Raw genomic sequence first — 17,207 nt, forward strand, 5'->3', positions numbered from 1 at the left:
TTTTACAGATGAAGGAACTGAGATTCAGGCAGGAGATGGGACAGGCATGTCCACACACAGTCAGGGGACACAGGCAAAATTCAAACCCAGATCTGTCCGACAGAAGACCAGGACACCCTACCCGTGGTGTCTGAAGTAACATCCACATCTAGAGCAGTTGGCAGAGTGCAAAGTCCTTTTGTTTATCCAGTTAACAGGTAGAGAGTGGTTACCAATGTCATCCATCCCCTCAGCCCAGCAGCCTGAGCAATGGCCCCACTCCACGGTCAAGGAAACCGGGTCTTCCAGAGGACAGGTAACTTGCCTGATGTCACACAGCAAGTAGGCAGCATGAACCTGGATCTTTCAGCGAGGCCCTGGGCTCTTCCACTGCCCAGCCTGAGTCTCAAACGTGGAGAGAAACCACACAGCTCTAACCTCAAGGTGCAATTTCAGTTGGATGAGTTGGATGAGGTTTTTTCCCCTTCTCCAGGACCTAGACCAGTCGTGCCTTCTTGGTGACTCTCCAAAGCCAGTCTGGCTTGAGCTACCAAATAGCATTCACCCCCTGGGGCCTCCACTGGGGGATGCTGGGAGCCTTCCCACTCATCACGGTCCATTGGACGCATACCCCAGCCCTCTGACTTAAAAAACAAAAACAGATACTTAAATATCCATGGCCAGAACGTTTGTGACTCTGCCAAGCTTTGTGAAGCTTCAGAGTATCTCCCTGAACATTGCATCCTTCTCTCTTATAAATTAATTGAACATCAGTCTGTTGAGCATGGGCTCTGGGGGTCCACCGTCTGCGGCCACATCCCAGCTCCCCTGTGTGATCCTGGCCAAGCTTCTTCGCCTAGCTGAGGCTGTTTCTGCGTCTGTAAAATAAGTCCGTGTTAAACATCCCTCTCCCCGTGGGTTGAGGGAGAATAAGACTGCTGACAAAAAGGATTTAGCAGACTGTTCACTCTACTAAGTCCTCCGAAAATGGCAGGTATCCCCTTTATTCACCATTGCTCTTACTAAGCTACCACAGCTGGTCATGCCCCCCCCCCCGCCCCAAGCACCCCATTCTCGGTCAATGTGCGAGTCTGTGTCTGTGGCTGAACCTGCCGGTCAAAGTCAGCAGCAGTGACTGCTCTGGTCTCGGAAATGATTCGCCTCTGTTCCCAAACTGCCTGAATCTGGTGATCACTGTGTGTTAAGCATTTTAGCTGCTCGTTTCTTTTTATCTGTAACTGGATTTTTGCATCTGTCAATTAATTGGCCATTTCTCCTTTAGCTCCTCAAGCCCAAAAAGCAAAAGGAGAGATGAGAAGAGGCACAAAAAACAGTAAGTAGAGACCACCTGGAACATTCTCTCCAGTTTGGAGACGGAGGCGGTGGGGAGGGTGAAAGGCACAGGAGCAGGGAAAGGACAGAGCCTGGGATGCACTGCCCTTGTGGGTTTGGGTATATGCACAAGGGCGTGTATATGATGTGTGCGTACCTGTGTTGTGTGTGCATGAAAGTGAGTGTTGCACATCTGTGTACCCGGCGGCCACCGTGTATACATCTTTATGAAGGACACCTATGTGTAGTGTGCACACTGTTTGTAGATCTCTGTACATCTTTCCATCCTGCAAACGTTTGTGTGCCCATGTGTACCAACATATGCAGTGGGGGCAGTGTGTGTATGGTATATATTTGTGTTCACACGAATGCATTCTGGGTGCTCCTGCCTATATGCAAGCGTGAAGGCAGACAATGTGCCAGCAGGTGCACTGTCTCCTCCCGTGTGCTAATTCTCTGCACTCTGCGTGTGCACTGCTTATTTACCTGTGTGCACCATGCACGTGGAGGGTGCGGGGTGGCGTCTCCCTGTGCACACAGGTGGGCCATGTGTGCATGAGTGGTGATGGGGACGTGATCACATGCGAGCACAGGTGTGAGTGTGTGTGTCAGTCTGAGCCTTGGCTGCTGGGCTTACATCATGGAGATAGCAGTGAGGCTCCTACCCCTGGTCTCAGGGCCCCAGCTGGTTCACGGTTTATGGCTGGTAGTAGAAATTCAAATCAGCTAGTGCTGCCTGCAGAGTTCAGTTCCCAGACAAATTAAAAGTAAATGTGGTTACAACCCACCTACTTTATACCCTGCAAATGTTTAGTGTGTGTGTTTTCCAATCAACTAATATTTTATCTCCCGCCAAGGAGCTTCTAAAGTGAGGATCAAAGGCAATAGGATGAAAGGCAGTTGGCTGTTGGGGAGGGAAGAGAGGAGGCAGGGATGCAAAGGGAGGGCACCCGGCTTTGTTGCCCAAAGGGTCACTTCATCCAAGGTCAGTGCAAAGGAGGACATTTGAGCCATCCCCACAGGGGGCCTAGGGAATGCTCCAGAAGGAAGCAGTAGAGCGGAGGAAACAACTTCCAGATCTTCAGGCTTGTTCAACTCAAGTCAAAAGGCAAACATCGGTCACATGTATTGAGTTTGCATTCATGCTAAGCGCAGACAAGACTGAGTGCCTATTCTCAGAGGCCGCGGCATCACTTGCCCAGTGGGGCTGCAGTATAAACAAAGCCAGGGGATGCACATCGACTCTAAGAGCGCTGGCAGGAGCAACGAGGGGATCATCACTGAGGCAGGGACTGCCCACTTGAGGGCAGCAAGGTGGCCACCCTCCCTGGTACCAAGAGCTGGATGAGTCCAGAAATTGCTAGGTTACACAAGATTTAAAAAAAAAGAGTCAGGGCAGCCCGGGTGGCTCAGCGGTTTAGCGCCGCCTTCGGCCCAGGGTGTGATTCTGGAGAACTGGGATCAAGTCCCACGTCCAGCTCCCTGTGTGGAGCCTGCTTCTCCCTGTGCCTGTGTCTCTACTTCTCTCTCTGTGTGTGTCTCTCATGAATAAATAGAATCTTAAAAAAAAATTTTTAAATAAAAATAAAGAGTCAGGAGAGGGAAAAGCAAGAAAACAAGACACCACTAAGATAAAAGATGGCTCTTCTTGCCCAGGCCCATGCCAGGGCTGCTTCTGAACAAGCGACCACTGGAGAGACCCAGCCTCCTTGGATTCAGCATCCCGTAGTAAGGATCTAAACCATGGCAGGCCCTGGGCTAGGCCCAAGGACAGAAATTAGCCAATGTCTCCAGCCTCAGGGTTCCCAGCAAAACACAGGAGCCAGACACGGGGCAGGTCACGGCGAGGAGAAGGCTTGGTGGTGAGCAGGGGCGTCCCACAGGAGGAAGTATCTAGATTGAGGCTAAGGATGGAGTTAACTGTTCCAGCCTGCAGGTTAGGCAAGTGGTTTCTTCATCTGGGAAAAAAAAAAGAACCTACTTCATAGGTTGTTGTGAGGAAGAGATGGGTCCGTTTAAGGAAAACATTTAGACTGTGGTGCCTGGCAGGCGGTATGCGTTGGGGTGCGGGCTACCTGTCATCATCACCATCACGAGGACGTCGTGAACTGAGACATAAGTGAGCCAGGATACAGGAGTTGGGACTAGCTCGAGTCTGCCCAGCCAGGGCAGGCGATGTCACCCAAGGAAGCTAGAGAGCTTTGCGGGGGCTGACTCCTCAAGGTCCTTGGGGCTCAAGATGAGAGTGCGGACTTGACATGAGGGCAATAAAAAGATTTAAAGCAGGGAAGGAATATGGTCTGATTGTCACATTAACAAGATCTGAGTCCTTTGTTGGGGATAACCAGGCTGCCTCCCGATAGAGCCCTCTCTAACTCCCACTGGCTTCCTGCCTTGGTCCAGACTATTGACATTCCTTGTACATCCTCAGTGACCACTGCCTCTGCTGCTAGTACTTCTGAGCCCTTATTATCATTTAGGAGGAACTGATGTAACCTGTAATAATATTCTTATTCGTGGTCGTGGTGGTTGTTAATCGTTGTTATAATTTTTGTTGTCAGTGATGCTTGTAACCCTGAAAGTAGGCTTTTGACTCCACGTGAAGAATCTGGACTTAATTTTCCAGGTCTGAGGTTATAAATTGGCAGCCCAAAGGCCTAATTTACTCTGCAAATGTGTTTTTCCTTGCCCCCAAAACAGTGTCTTTTTTAAAAATGAGCTTCCATTTTAAATAGAGATATTTTACATAAAAATCTGTATTTCTCCATTCACTTGAAAAATTAGAAGATCCACTACCACACCAATATTCTGGAAGCACAGCCACTTCTTTCTTTAGCTCTTGCCTGACTGATTCACACATGATGGTAGCTGACGAGACTGAGACTCCTACCTTAAGTGGAAGAGAGGTGATGAGTGGAGGTGACACTCCTGTCCAGATGTGGGCTGCCTCAGGGCTGCCTCGGCAGCCTGGGAGTCTGAGTCACCCACGCTGGCTCCTCCAGAGGAACCCTTGCCACTCACTTGTGTTCAACACAGCTGGTTGGAGACCCCCAAACGCCCAGGCAAAAAGCCGTGGTGATGCAGGAGTGGGGGGGCAGAAGGAAATGCCTAACTTTGGAGGGACAGTGACTTGGGTACAGAGGATGACATGTGTCACAAGATCAAAATCTCTCTCTTCCTCTCTCCCCATTTCTCCCTCTCCTTCTCCCCTCCTCCTCTCCCTCTCCCCCTCATTCCTCCCTCTGACTCACTCCCTGTCACCCCCTACCCCTAAGATCACGAAGCCGGCCCCGAAAATCTCACCGCCACCGTCATCACCATTATCCCTCGAGGTCCCAGAGCTCGGAGTCCCGCTCCTCAAGCTGTGAGAGCAGGTAACCACTTCTCCCCAGGGAGTCTCCCCCCACCCACCCAGCCACTGTCCAAGGGGACAGCCCCTTGCCTGGCACCATCAACACCTCCCTGTAGAGAAAATGACCCCCTCCACTACCCTATGAAGTAGTTACTGTTTCTCTTCCCCATTTTAAAGATGAGGACCCTGAGGCACAGAGAGGATAAGAACCTGTCACTTGCTTAGCTACTGAGTGACAGAGCTAGGATGAAGCTGGGGAGGCTGGCTCTGGACTTGGCCTTCTCTCTCAGGCTTGCTTTATGCACAGAGAAGCTGAGCAACCTGGGAAAGGCCACACAGCACAAAATACCTTGTTCTGAGGCCCTTCCGAGTCAGGTAACTCCTAACCTGGACCCTCTCTGTGCTGACACACTGGCCATCCCAGCCTGAGAAGGGGAAGTGGGGCTCTCCCACAGGGGAGAAGAATGAAGCATGGGGGTGTGTTAATGCTGATGTTTGAAACCCCTGACATCCAGCGGACACACCCAGGCCAGCTTCTGGATGCCAGAGGCTGCTTTGTCCTTTAGTACGTGCTTCCCACACACTTAATTTGGACTTAAGTTTCTTAATTTGGGGCTATGCATTCGTGTCACCCAAGGAGATTTAAAAATGTCACTGCCCTGGTCCCACAGCATCCCAGTTAAACCAAAGTCTGGAGGAAGAAGCAGGAGGAGGGGGAGGGGGAATATTGGTCTAAGTCCTACTTGGGACTAGAGTTTCAAATACATTTCCTCTCTACATCATCCCATTAACACCATGAACCAGACCAGGGCTTCTCCACTTTGGCTGCACTCTGCAGCCAAAAATGGCTGGAAAAAATTTTAAAATACCAATTCCTGGATCCCACCCTCTAGGTGTCCTGATCTAGTTGGGATGAGGCAGGGCTGGGGCAGTGAGATTTTTAAATCTTCCCCTCGCAATGCAAATGTGGAGCCCAGCGTGAGAAGCGTTGGAGGAAGAGAAAAACAGCCCCTGAGGTGTGGGCTGCTATCACTGGGACACCTTGGTGTGCTGAACACCGGCAAATGTAAAGAGTGTTGACATCAAGCAAGGTGGCTCTGCGACCCTGAGTGATAAAGACAAGAGGAAGATCCCTCTGTAGTCAGGACAGAGCCCAAATGGAACAGGAACAAAACACAAAAGAGAGCCAGCATCTCTCTATCCTGGCTCACACGGGAGACTGCTCTTTCTTTACCAGTTGGGGCTTTAGCCTTGGTCTAGGCTCCAAAATTTATGAAGAGGCCCAATCAGAGTATCACCCCCACTTAAGGACAGCATCCAATCCAGGACAAAGCCCCAGTGCCTTCAATGCTCCTGAAAGTGGGGCACCTGCCACCTGCCCATGATAGGCTCTTTCTGACACTCTTGTACAGGGACATTCTCCACTTCCTGCGGAGTGTGCTCCCCACCACCACAGCGAGCAGTGAACATGCTTATTCAGCCACCAGCTCCTGGTGGCCTCTGTCTGGAGGGCATTGGCTCACTGAGCTCAATTGCATTACTGATGCGGTACAGCTGACAAAACTGCATCTTGGTGAGCAAAGATGTCTATCTGAGCAAGGTCATGGCGACTGACAGTGTTGGGACAGAGACTCAGCTCCAGGTGACTCAGCCAGAGCCCTTCACCTCCAGCCGGGGCCGAATCGCTTTCAGCAGCTAAGCCCTGCTGGCCTAGGTCAGAGGATGGTGCGGAGAGCTTGGTGCTCGCAGTCTATCTTACCTCTTCGGGAAGTGCCTACCTCTGCAGACCCCAGCCTTAGTCCTCTTCCACCATCACCTTTTCTGGTGGTGCTGCTGCCTGAGCTCTCCAGTGCCTGATGGGCCGGAGGGACACTCCAGCAGGCATCAAAGCAACCTGAGAGCTGGCCCTGGGGCCACGCACACCCAGTTGAAATGATCCGGAGGTCCCAGAGCACAGAGGGACATTCCATACTGAGAGGCTCAGTTCCTACTGGCTCAGAAAACCCTACCCCAGCCCTGCTTCTGCCACTTTGCAAAGCTTTGTGACTTCAGGTGGGTCCCCAAACAACTCTGAGCCTCAGCTGCCTCATCTGTAAAATGGGAAACACCTGCCTTGTTTGTGTTGCATCTTCAAGTTGTAGAGAGGACTGAGAACTACCCTCAGAAGGGATTGCAAATCAATGAGGTGTTACTTTTATTTCTACCATGGCCCAGAGCTGCCAGGCCAACAGAGTCTAACTATACCATTTGTAAAGAGTCAGAGACTCCTTTGCTTTCTCCTGCAGACAGGGCAGCCCGGGTCTGACCAGCTTATAGTGTCTGACCACCCTTGTCATTTTTCCAGCTACTCTTTTCCCAAAAGTTTTGGGTGACAGTCGCTGGGATGCATCTGTTTTACAGATGGCGAAGTCACATATGCAAAGACATACAGATACGCACAGTCATATTTATAGACAAACACAGATGGACACACACCCAGACATACACACACAGTCACGTACAAACATACTGATAGACCGTCACACATACAGCAAGGACATGAAACCAAATGAGGCTGGGATGTTTTTTGTCTTCCCAGCTGCATTCCCAGGCCCCCAAACAGAGTCAGGTACATGAATAAACCTTTGTGGAAGGAACAAATGAGAGAACAAGCTACTGAATGAAAGAGCAGGTGGGAGTGGCAGGGGGGCAGATAGAGGGATAGATGGAAGCACACATAGTTCATATAAACATCCCCAAACACATTCCATAGTCTTCAGGTCCTACTGGCCCTACAGCCAGCCCTGTGCCACACTCCCCTTCCGAAGACCCTCTCCTCTCTCCCCGGCCCCCAGGCACCGCGGCAGGTCCCCCGAGGAAGGGCGGAAGTCCCGCCGAAGGCACTCCCACCGCTGCTCCAGGACCCTCGGCAAGGCCAGCCCGGAGGCCCGCTCCAGCCACCCGCCCAGCCAGCCCCTCCAGATGCTCAGCCTCCTGTCGGCCAGGGGTGTAGTAAGTATTCCACACGGCCTCCTCGGCCAGTCTTGGCCATGACACTTGGGGGAGATGGAAGCACAAGTTCAGGGCAGTGTACGTCACATTTTAATTCAGCTTCGGGCAAACATGCCACTGGCTTTCAGCCCTCATTATTGATTAACCAAATGGTCATTCACCAGCCTTTGGCAGCACTCGGTTGGGGTGGGGGAGAAGTAAAGCTAAATACCCAGGCTTTCTATCGGGGAAACATTGAAAACTGCACGCTGGTCTCCAGAGTGACATCTGCAGGAATGCATGTGTGAGACACCCATAGGAGGTTTCTTTGGGGAGGAAGGAAAAGAGGGGGTCTTTGATGTATCCGAGGCATTCCGAGCTTTTCAGTGAAGTCTGTATCTTTGATGCCAGCTAGCTTGCAGCATTGATTAGCAGCTGGGATTTGATTTCACCTATATAAACACGGCCTTGAATGTATATGAGGATTTTCCTTCAAGGAGCTCATAGCACTTGATCTGGGTCCTCTCATGCATCCACACAAGGTCTCAGGGAATCGAGGGCATGGCTGCTCTCATTGGTCCCTTCCACAGACGGGACAGAAAAAGCTCAGAGAGGTTACTTTCTGGGGTGAAGCCTCAGAAAAGGCTCAGAGAGGTTACTTTCTGGGGTGAACCCACAGAGCAAAGCAAGAGTGAATCTGATTTAGCAACCCACCATTGAATGGAATCATGTGATGCTTTCTCAGGTCAACAAGGAGGAGCCGGAATGTGACTTCAGACAGTCTGATGCCAGGAAGTTTCCTGAGCAAGGGATGTAGTGTTGGAGCTGAACTCAGGTCCTAGCTTTGCTACTCCCTGGTTGTATGGCTTTGGGAAAGTTACTTCACTTCTTTGAAACCCAGTGTTCTCATTGGTAAACATGAAATAATACCATTTTCATATGGGATTGTTGGGATTTCCAGTAAGATAAAGTATGCAAAGGCCTTTTGTTGATGCTAAAAGGACAGATACACAAACGAGAGGAGACACAACATTGACATAGCCTACAATCGCAGTTGGCAGCTGGAAGGGACCTATCTCCTCTAGCTATGAGTAAATCTGAAATTTTCAGATGAGGTGAAAATGAGGAGAAGCTTGGGGTGCTTACAGGAAGGTCAGAAAGGGAAGGTGATGATAAACACTAGTTGGTACTATCTGATGCAAGTTATCACCTGCAGTGCATTCTGAGAAGCTCTTCTTTACCAGTTGAGGCACCCTGTGCCTCATTTTGCCCAAATCCTCTGCCCAACTAGAACCATTCGCAACATTCCCAGGCGCCCCCTTTGTAGAGCTGTCTTGTGGTTGCTGGATATTTTGCATTTCCTCCTCTGCTGATGTCCTATTAAAGGTCTTTTCAGGATGGCAGAGAGTCTAGAGGTCTGGGTGGGAGTCTTGGCTAGACTAGACAATTCCTTCTACCCCTCCCAGCCCCAACTTCCTCACCTGGAAAATGGGCATGACAATCTCATTTGTCTCTCAGAGGAATTGTTGTGAAGTTAGAAATCATTTAAAAATAAAAATAAAAGCAATAAGAGTTAGAGAACTTAAGTGAGTCAAAATCACCCAGTCATTCTGGTCCTGGTATTTGTGGCCCCACTGGTGGCCCCAACTGGCCCACTTGGTGGCCCCAACTGGCCCTCGCTAAAAAGTGCCATTGGGAGCAGCTGGCTTGTTTGATCACCTGCCTGAGATGGTTTCCTAACAGGCTTGGTCTGTCAAGATGTTGCAAAAGGCTGGACATTCCTTAAAAAAAAAAAAAAAAAGAAAAAGAAAATGTGTAGTCCTCCCATACCAGCTGGTGAGGAACCAGATTGGCTGTTGGTTCTTGAAGACTCAATGTTTCCCATGGGCCCAACCCCTATCAGAAGAGCTGAAAGCTCACCCATATCTAGAAATGCCGGGCGTTAAAGAGCTCACCTAGCACAATGCCCTGATTCCAAGAAGGGAAACTGGAAACCTGAGACTCAGAGAAGAGAATGACTTCCATGGGCTATCACAAGTCAAAGTCATTCAAAACACAGTGCTATGATGATGCCATCAAATACTGGCTCTGAGCTAGGGAGAGTTACTTAAACCTTTTTGAGTTACTGTTTCCTCATCTGTTAAAAAAAATGCAGAGAATAAGTCTCTTCTTCAAAAAACCCTGTTGTTAGGACAAAAGCAAAGTAATGTTGTGAAATATTGGGGTCTGGTGCTTGACACAGGGGAAAAACTCAGAAAATATCTGTGGGTGTTACAACTACAGCATTCTGGGTGCTTACCAACCGTGGGACCTTGAGCAAGTTCCATAAACTTCCTGTGCTTCAGTTTTCTCTAGATCTGCAAAATGAGGCATACAATGAGACCTGCCTCGGAAGAGGCATAGTGTGGAGATTCAGTGACTTAATGTAACTAAATGTTTTAGAGTGCAACAGGCAAGTGGGGAAATGCTTCATAGTCACTGCCGATAATAGTAGTGGCAGCAGTAAGAGTAGCCATGGAAATAGTAGTGGGGCAGCGACAATAGTTAGCAGCACTGGTAGTAGTAGGAGTAGTCATAGTAATCATAGTATGGCTCCAGGCCCGGGCTAGTCAGTGCATGACTTGGGACCAGGGCCAGGGCCCCCGCTTCCTCTGCTTTCAGCTTCCTCCATCCCAAACAGCAGCTGCAGCCCTAATGGCTAGCCCCACGCTACTCATAGTTGCCTGACTTCTGGGGGCATCAGATACCCCCAAGTCTAGCCCTCCAAGTGCCCTCCATGCTAGACTCTCTTCTCCTCTTCTCTCCTGCAAAAGGCAGAGATGGATGGAGATGCCAGGTTGGACCAGGTTTTCCGAGAGTCCTGGCCCCAGGATTTTCCTGAGCTCCCTGGTAAAGAGAACAGCAAAGTCACTGCCCCTGAAAAACCCACCCAATCATTCATTCAAATCTGCCAGTTATCTCCCAAAACATCTATCAAGGGTCAATCTCCCCCATGGCTCTCAGGATCTGGTGAATATAGAAGGGCCTGTGCCTTCTTAGGAGAGAGACAGACAAAGTAAAAACTACAAAAGACAATGCACCACAATTAATGCAGAGATGCTGAGATGGGATAGGAGGAAGCAGGCAGGGAAGGGATACCAGGGTTAGTATTATGTTAGGGCAGAGAAGGCAACCACTGAGAAACTAGTGATGAAAAAGAATCAGGCAGAGGAAGCAGGAAACGGAGACTGGAGTCTGGGACGGAGGTGGAATTCCAGAGCAAGAGATGGGGTTCTGGGGATAAACAGGAGCCTTAGCACAGAGGGTCTCCTACACCCTGGTTCCTGACATACTCCACTGCAGGTATTTCAAATGCACTGCTCTTTAAAAAATCAAAGACAGGCACATTACATCAAGGGGCATATTTGCATATATGAATATGCAAATTCAGGTTGTGTCTTATTGAAATCCTAGTTGGTGAGCTAAAGATAACCTGAAGCCCTCTTGCTCAGTCAGAGCCCAAATCCAAATGGAGGGTCCTAAGGAGATGATTTAGGGACCCTTCACAGCCTTATTCATGTTCTTTATCTCCACTCAACCATCTCTGTTCAAGGCATCAGGGAGACAGAGATGAATAAAACACTCTTCCTCAACCCCAGAGCTCAGTCTGGTAGTCAACAGAAGGCTGCACTACAGTGAGATAAGTAATTAGGGCTGAGATTGAGTCAGCGAGCACCAGTTCCTTCCCGGTTGTCAGAATATTCCAAAACTTGTGCGCTAGTTGGCTAATAGACACTGTCACCACCCTACCCTCCAAGTCACCAAAGCTACTCCCTTCCTCCCTCCCCTGGTACCTCGGGACTTCCTCACAGTTCAGCAACTAGAAAGTGCTACCTGACAGCCTTCAGTACCAAGGCCAGCTACCTTCGGATGGGGCAATGTCCATCCTCCCCAGTTGCTGAATATCCAGGCTATCCACCCTGGTGGTGATGGAAGTAAGTACAACGTAGAGTAAGACCACGGAGAAGGGACAAGACAATGCTGTCTCCATGCTTGGGAGGAGACAAATAAGGGAACATTAGAGCTGGGCTTTGAAGGATGAGATGAAATGGAGATAACTAATGAATAAAAGGAGAGGGAGATACCTCTGTGTACCGGTACTTTTGTTAGAATGAAGGGGCAAAAGTAAAGTGACATTAGAAACTATCCCATACTTTACGCAGTGGCTGTTGTTGCTATTTGATCCACAAAGCAGTTCTTTGAGATAGATACAATTATTACCACCATTTTCAGACAGGAAAACAGGCTCACAGAGCTGAAGTGACTTCAGTAGGTGGCCCAGTTGGGAGGAAGGAGAGCTGGTGTGAATCGTGGCTTGTGTCTCAGAAGCTTCCTCTGATAGCCAGAGGACCAACTGGAGGACAGGGGTTAGTGGTGCCAAGGTTTGGCCAAGCCCTGGCCAAGCCCTTTCCCTGTTGTCATGGGGCACGGAGCTCTCTGTCAAGTCTGCCCTTACTGGAGAGAGAATCTGGAAGAGGGATGATCACAATGGAAGCTAGACCAAGGAGAACTGCGGGCTCCTTTTCTCCTCCTTTCACCTCCAGCTGGGGCCAGTAGTTGCCATGTATTCCTTCCCAACAAAAACCTGCAGATCCCATGACAAGAGAAGAAGAAGGAGGAGGAGGAGGAAGGGAAGAATGGGAGGAAGAGAAGGAAGAAGGAAAAAGGAAGGAGAAACAAGAGGAAGAGGAGGGAGAAAGAGAAAAAGGAAGGAGAAAAAGAAGAGAAAGGAGAAAGAGAAGAAGAGGAGGAAGAAGAGAAACAAGAGGAAGAGGGAGGAGAAAGAAAAGACGACAGAGAAAGAGAAAAGGGAGAGGGAGAAGAAGAGGAAGAAGAGAAACAAGAGGAAGAGGAAGGAGGAGAAGAGGAAAAAAGAGAAAAGGAAGAAGAACAGGAAAGACAGCAGAAAGAACCTGGGGTCCATAAAAAAGAGCCTTGTGAAACCTGTCAACAGGGGGAGGCTGTAGAGGGCACTGAGGAAGTCATGGGCTTTGAGGCAGAGCTGTAGACTCTGGGGTTCTTGATCTTGCCTTCTTAGGCGACCCTGGGTAACAACAACAACCAAGACCAACTGAGCACCTACCATGTGCCAGGTGCTAGGCTGAATTCTTCACCTGCACCACCCCATCAATTTCTTATAATAGCTCTTCAAGGGAACTTCTACTAATATACCCATTTTATACTGAGGAAGCCATGGCCTAGAACAACTCAGTGAAAGGCAGCTAAATGAAATGGAGAAATTAGGATCCAAACACGAAAGTGTGCCCTCAGAATCCATGTGCTTAACGACATGACTTCCCTTGTGTCATTTCACTTCCCTGGGCCTCGGCATCCCCATCTATACTTCGGGCTAATAATCATACCTATTTCATAGGGTGGTTGTGAGGATGGAGTGAGTTGAGGTATCCATTCATTTTAAAAAATTGCATTCAGCACCTACTGTGTGCCAGGCACTCTTCCAGGTGCTAGGTGAACAGCAGTAAACAAGACAGACAAGGATCCTAGCCTCATTCAATTTCAGTTCTGTGTGAGCAGTTTCGCCCAACGCACAGGACATAACTAGCGCTCAATATGCAGTCGTTGCTAGCGTTATTATTTGTCATCGCAGTGGTTATATTAAGCTTACTCCTAATCATCCTAGATGTGATGTTTTTGAAGTATCTCTGGGTTCAAAAAGCTTAATCATATCTACAATCTGAGGTGAATTTCAGAATAAGCCTAGGAGAAAGATAGGATGAAAGGATGCATCCCATTTTGCAGACAGGGAAAAGGAGGCTAAGGGAGAGCATGTGGTAGCCCCAGCCTTCGGACCCCGATCCAGGCTCTCACACATTCTGCAAAAGCCTTCGAGCTCTCGCTCAGCCAAGAGGCTCCACGTGCCACACCATTCACTGCAGTTGCGAGCAGAGAGGGACCAGAAGAATGCGGAGGAAGGGCGGTATGAGACGGGCACTTGTGGGACCTGTTGTGGGGGTGGTTGTTTTTTAATGGAAAGTGGCATAGCATTGTTAACTTTTACTTTTACCATGTCAGTTCGGAATAAAAGAAAAGCACCATTTTCTATCACGAAAGTGACATCTTACCACCAGAAGAGGTGGTACTGACATGGCCTCCGACGCGAGGATGAGCCCTTAAATCAAATGCATTTAGCTGGATGAAAAACTCATTACATTGAACTTAACTTGTCTCCATTTCAATTTGGCCTGGTGCAAAATTTGTCTGAGTGGATCCATATGGAGATTGAGAACCCGTAGGCTGGGGGCAGCAGGGAGGACTTCAGGGGAATGTTAGCCCCAGAGCTTGCCATCTCCCCTCAACTTCCTGCCTGGGCTGGGGACGGGGTGGTGGTGGCAGAGACGGAGGAAGCCAGGCCACCAACTTGGGCCCAAAGTCAATTGCAGTTGCACTGCCCCATGGGATCGCCCCAGCCCTGAAGGACTCCCGTCATCTTCTTGTCCCCACATCCTGCCTCCCCTCACACGGACTCACAAAGGTCAAGGAACCCATTCTTTTTCTGTCTTCCTAATTAGTGTATAAAGGAAGATGAACAACAGCAAGGAAAATAAACTTAATGTCTTTGTGAAACAAAAGGATTTTTTTTTTAAGGAATAACCAGAACCCTCTAGCAAAAAGCTCTGCCATGCAGCTCTATATTCACATGAGAATTTCCAGTCCCCCATATGGCAGGGAGGGGAAAAAAATTTATAGCCATCTCTCTCCATGGGGCCATTTGAAGCTCAGTAAATGGACTTGTTCAGTTTAATTGGAATTCTCTTCTTGATTGTATTTTTGTAACCTATTAGGCCGTGCTGCCTCTTGATCTCAGAATTCAGCTGAAATTAAATTTTGAAGTGTAAGTGAGAGGTTGCCTTTTTCCCTGTTCTTGATTAAATAATGATTTGAAACAAAAACAATAAATAACAGTGCCAGCTTCCCTGGAGGGCTGAGAGAGACTCCCAGTGAAATGCCAGGAGCTGGAGTTTGTGGTGGGGGGGATTTAATTACTTATTAGAAAAATCCACGTGTTAACATTGAGTATATTAAGGAACAAGGAGATGAGTCAAGCTTATGGTTTCAAGAGGGAAAAAAAATCGGAGTTTCACATTGGAGGGGGCCAAGGGAGTAAAGGGAAAATGCTTGTTTGCTTTCTTCCAATGGCCATGAGTTTGTGAAATACAGTTTGTCCTTAGGGAGGAAAAAAATCTGAGATTAGCGATCCTGATCCAGAAGGGAGGATCTTGTCAGGGTCTGGATATGGCTTAATGGCTTTGGTCTCCTGGTTCCTTCCATTGGCAAGAGCCTAAGAGGGATGAAAAGGATTGAGATGGAGAGGACGGAGCAATCCATTTCATAGTTCTGGAAGGGAGAGATGGAGCATACAGGATTCACTGTGTTTGTGGTGCTTTTGGAGTGGTCAGGGTGGCAGCAGACACTTAGAACAGAGGGTCATAAACTCAGATGTCTCAGGGGCCAGCCTTAATAAATATAAGCATCTGGGGTCACAGAGGGCTGGGGGCCAAAAAAATTTACACCCCGCCTAAAACAGGCAGCTGCATTCTCTCAAGCTGATTCTTAGCGAGCAGAAATGTGAACCAAGCATTGTCAAATCCTATTCTTCAGCACAAACTAGAAATAGAGCTGTTATGTGAAACTACCCCATTCTACAATGTTGGCAACTAATTCAAATTTACTGTCAAGCAGGCTATGTATCTAAGTACATATATACTCAGTGGGCTAAAGAAAACATGGCTAAAGCAAAACATAGCTTGGCCTGTTGTTTTTCCAATGGTGATTTGGGATGTTGAAGCAGACACTGTTCATTTGCATCCCTTCACACTCTCCACTTCAGGGCACAAGGCCAGCTCCCGCTCCTGGAAGATACTCTGTGGCCACCAAAGACTACTTTGCTTGGCCGTGCAGCAGTATGAGCACACTAGAGAAATGACACCCACTGGGTGCAGCCTTCAGTCTATGAGTGGTGGAGAACTGGTGTATAAATATCCCAGCTCCCACCTTGGTTGGGTTAGTTCCTCACTGGCTTCCAGAGTGTCCTCCGGCTGCCTTCCGTGATAGCTGGTTTGATAACCTATTTTTCATTGGCTCTTCTCCCTCATCTCATTTCCCCACTCCCCTACAGAAGTTCCTTATCCTCTCAAATAAACTACTAGCATTCAAATTCCTGTCTTGATTTTGGGGATAATCCACATTAAGACAAATTTTTTTTCATCTTGTAATTAAACAGATCTTACAGTGGCTGAGTTTTTATGCCAAGCCCCACAGGTAGGCCTTTGTGAAGACAGAAAAAGAAGGACAAGGCTGATATGGAGGAAGGGGTCAGAGTAGACCAAAGAGGAGTGCCCTGGTATGAGGGCTCCAGGTCTTAAACCGGGGCCCCATGTACCCTGAGGGCATTGTTCCCTACCGTGGGTATAGAATGACTCCTCCTACCAAGTATCTTGAGCACCATTTTGCAGCCTAACCGGGAGGACAGGGGCCAAGGTCAATTAATGCCCAACAGATGAAGATCTCTTCAAAAATGAATTTTGAGAGGGCTGTTATCTAAATGAGGAGCAAGGAGGAGCCATCTTCTCATGTCAACATCGAGTGGACAACTGTTGACATCTTAGGTGAGTGAGTACTTGTCTAGGAAGGAGCAGAGACAAGAACACAGAGGCCTCCATTGTCTGCCTATTATGAAGGTCGCCTGTGCATTATCATGGCCGTCACACACCCCAACACACACACACACACACACACACACACACACACACACGCATTCTATCTTTGGCTCCCCTCAATATCTTTCCTCATCTTTGCATAGAGTGAATAGAGAGCTCTGGAGAAGGTGGAGTCTAAAACTAAGAAGCAATTAAACTATCCAGATGAGTCTGGCCAATGGAGCATTGTTTTCTAACGCCTGACCCAGAAGGAGCACCTTTTTATAATCTGAACAAAGTATGAGCTAACAGCCCTATTATGTGCAAGTGGCCAGATACAGCCCATTTTCTAAGCTTACCTCCTAGAGTAGTAGAGAGTGGAAGGGAAGTGAGACCACCAAGCATAGTTTGTTTCATCTGGAAGTCTTCTCAGAACTGGAGCTTTTCATCTCAGCCTGGAACTTAGGCTTTTGAGAATGCACCTAGGACTCAGTTTTGAAGTTATCTCTTGATCACACAGCCAACCCTGAGCTGGTCTTGAGACACCAGCCTTCAGCTAATAATCCACCTAGTTTTTTTAGAACTATTTTGAATATGATGGGGGCCAGTCCCTCCTTTAAAAAGCCATCAAATTCCCAAAGTTGGCAGTTACCCAGTTGGACCTCCCCAGGGTCTGATGACAGCCATTTCACCACTGAATTAAGTTAGGATGGGCCCAGGCTCCCAAGTTCAGTCTTGTAAGGGGCTATGGAGCAGCTTTACTCATTTAGCCAGATATAGTGAGCACTTACTCTGTGCCAGGCACTGGTGGTTACTTGGGTATAGTACCAAACTGGTCATGTATGGCATCTGTCTTCAACAAACTCCCACTCAGATGG

At 48.6% G+C, this 17,207-nt stretch overlaps 1 protein-coding gene across 1 annotated transcript in view; it reads left to right on the plus strand.

Moving 5' to 3' along the window:
- Positions 1 to 17,207, plus strand: part of SRRM4 (serine/arginine repetitive matrix 4) — a 152,735-nt gene that overhangs the window by 117,737 nt on the left and 17,791 nt on the right. Inside the window, exons 6-8 of the mRNA XM_026015911.2 lie at positions 1,262 to 1,312; positions 4,587 to 4,685; positions 7,498 to 7,654. Of these exons, the coding sequence (XP_025871696.2) occupies positions 1,262 to 1,312; positions 4,587 to 4,685; positions 7,498 to 7,654 (307 nt within the window). The remainder of the gene's footprint in view (positions 1 to 1,261; positions 1,313 to 4,586; positions 4,686 to 7,497; positions 7,655 to 17,207) is intronic.

Source organism: Vulpes vulpes, chromosome 10, assembly GCF_048418805.1.
Source record: "Vulpes vulpes isolate BD-2025 chromosome 10, VulVul3, whole genome shotgun sequence".
In the NCBI taxonomy this organism is placed as follows: Eukaryota; Metazoa; Chordata; class Mammalia; order Carnivora; family Canidae; genus Vulpes; species Vulpes vulpes.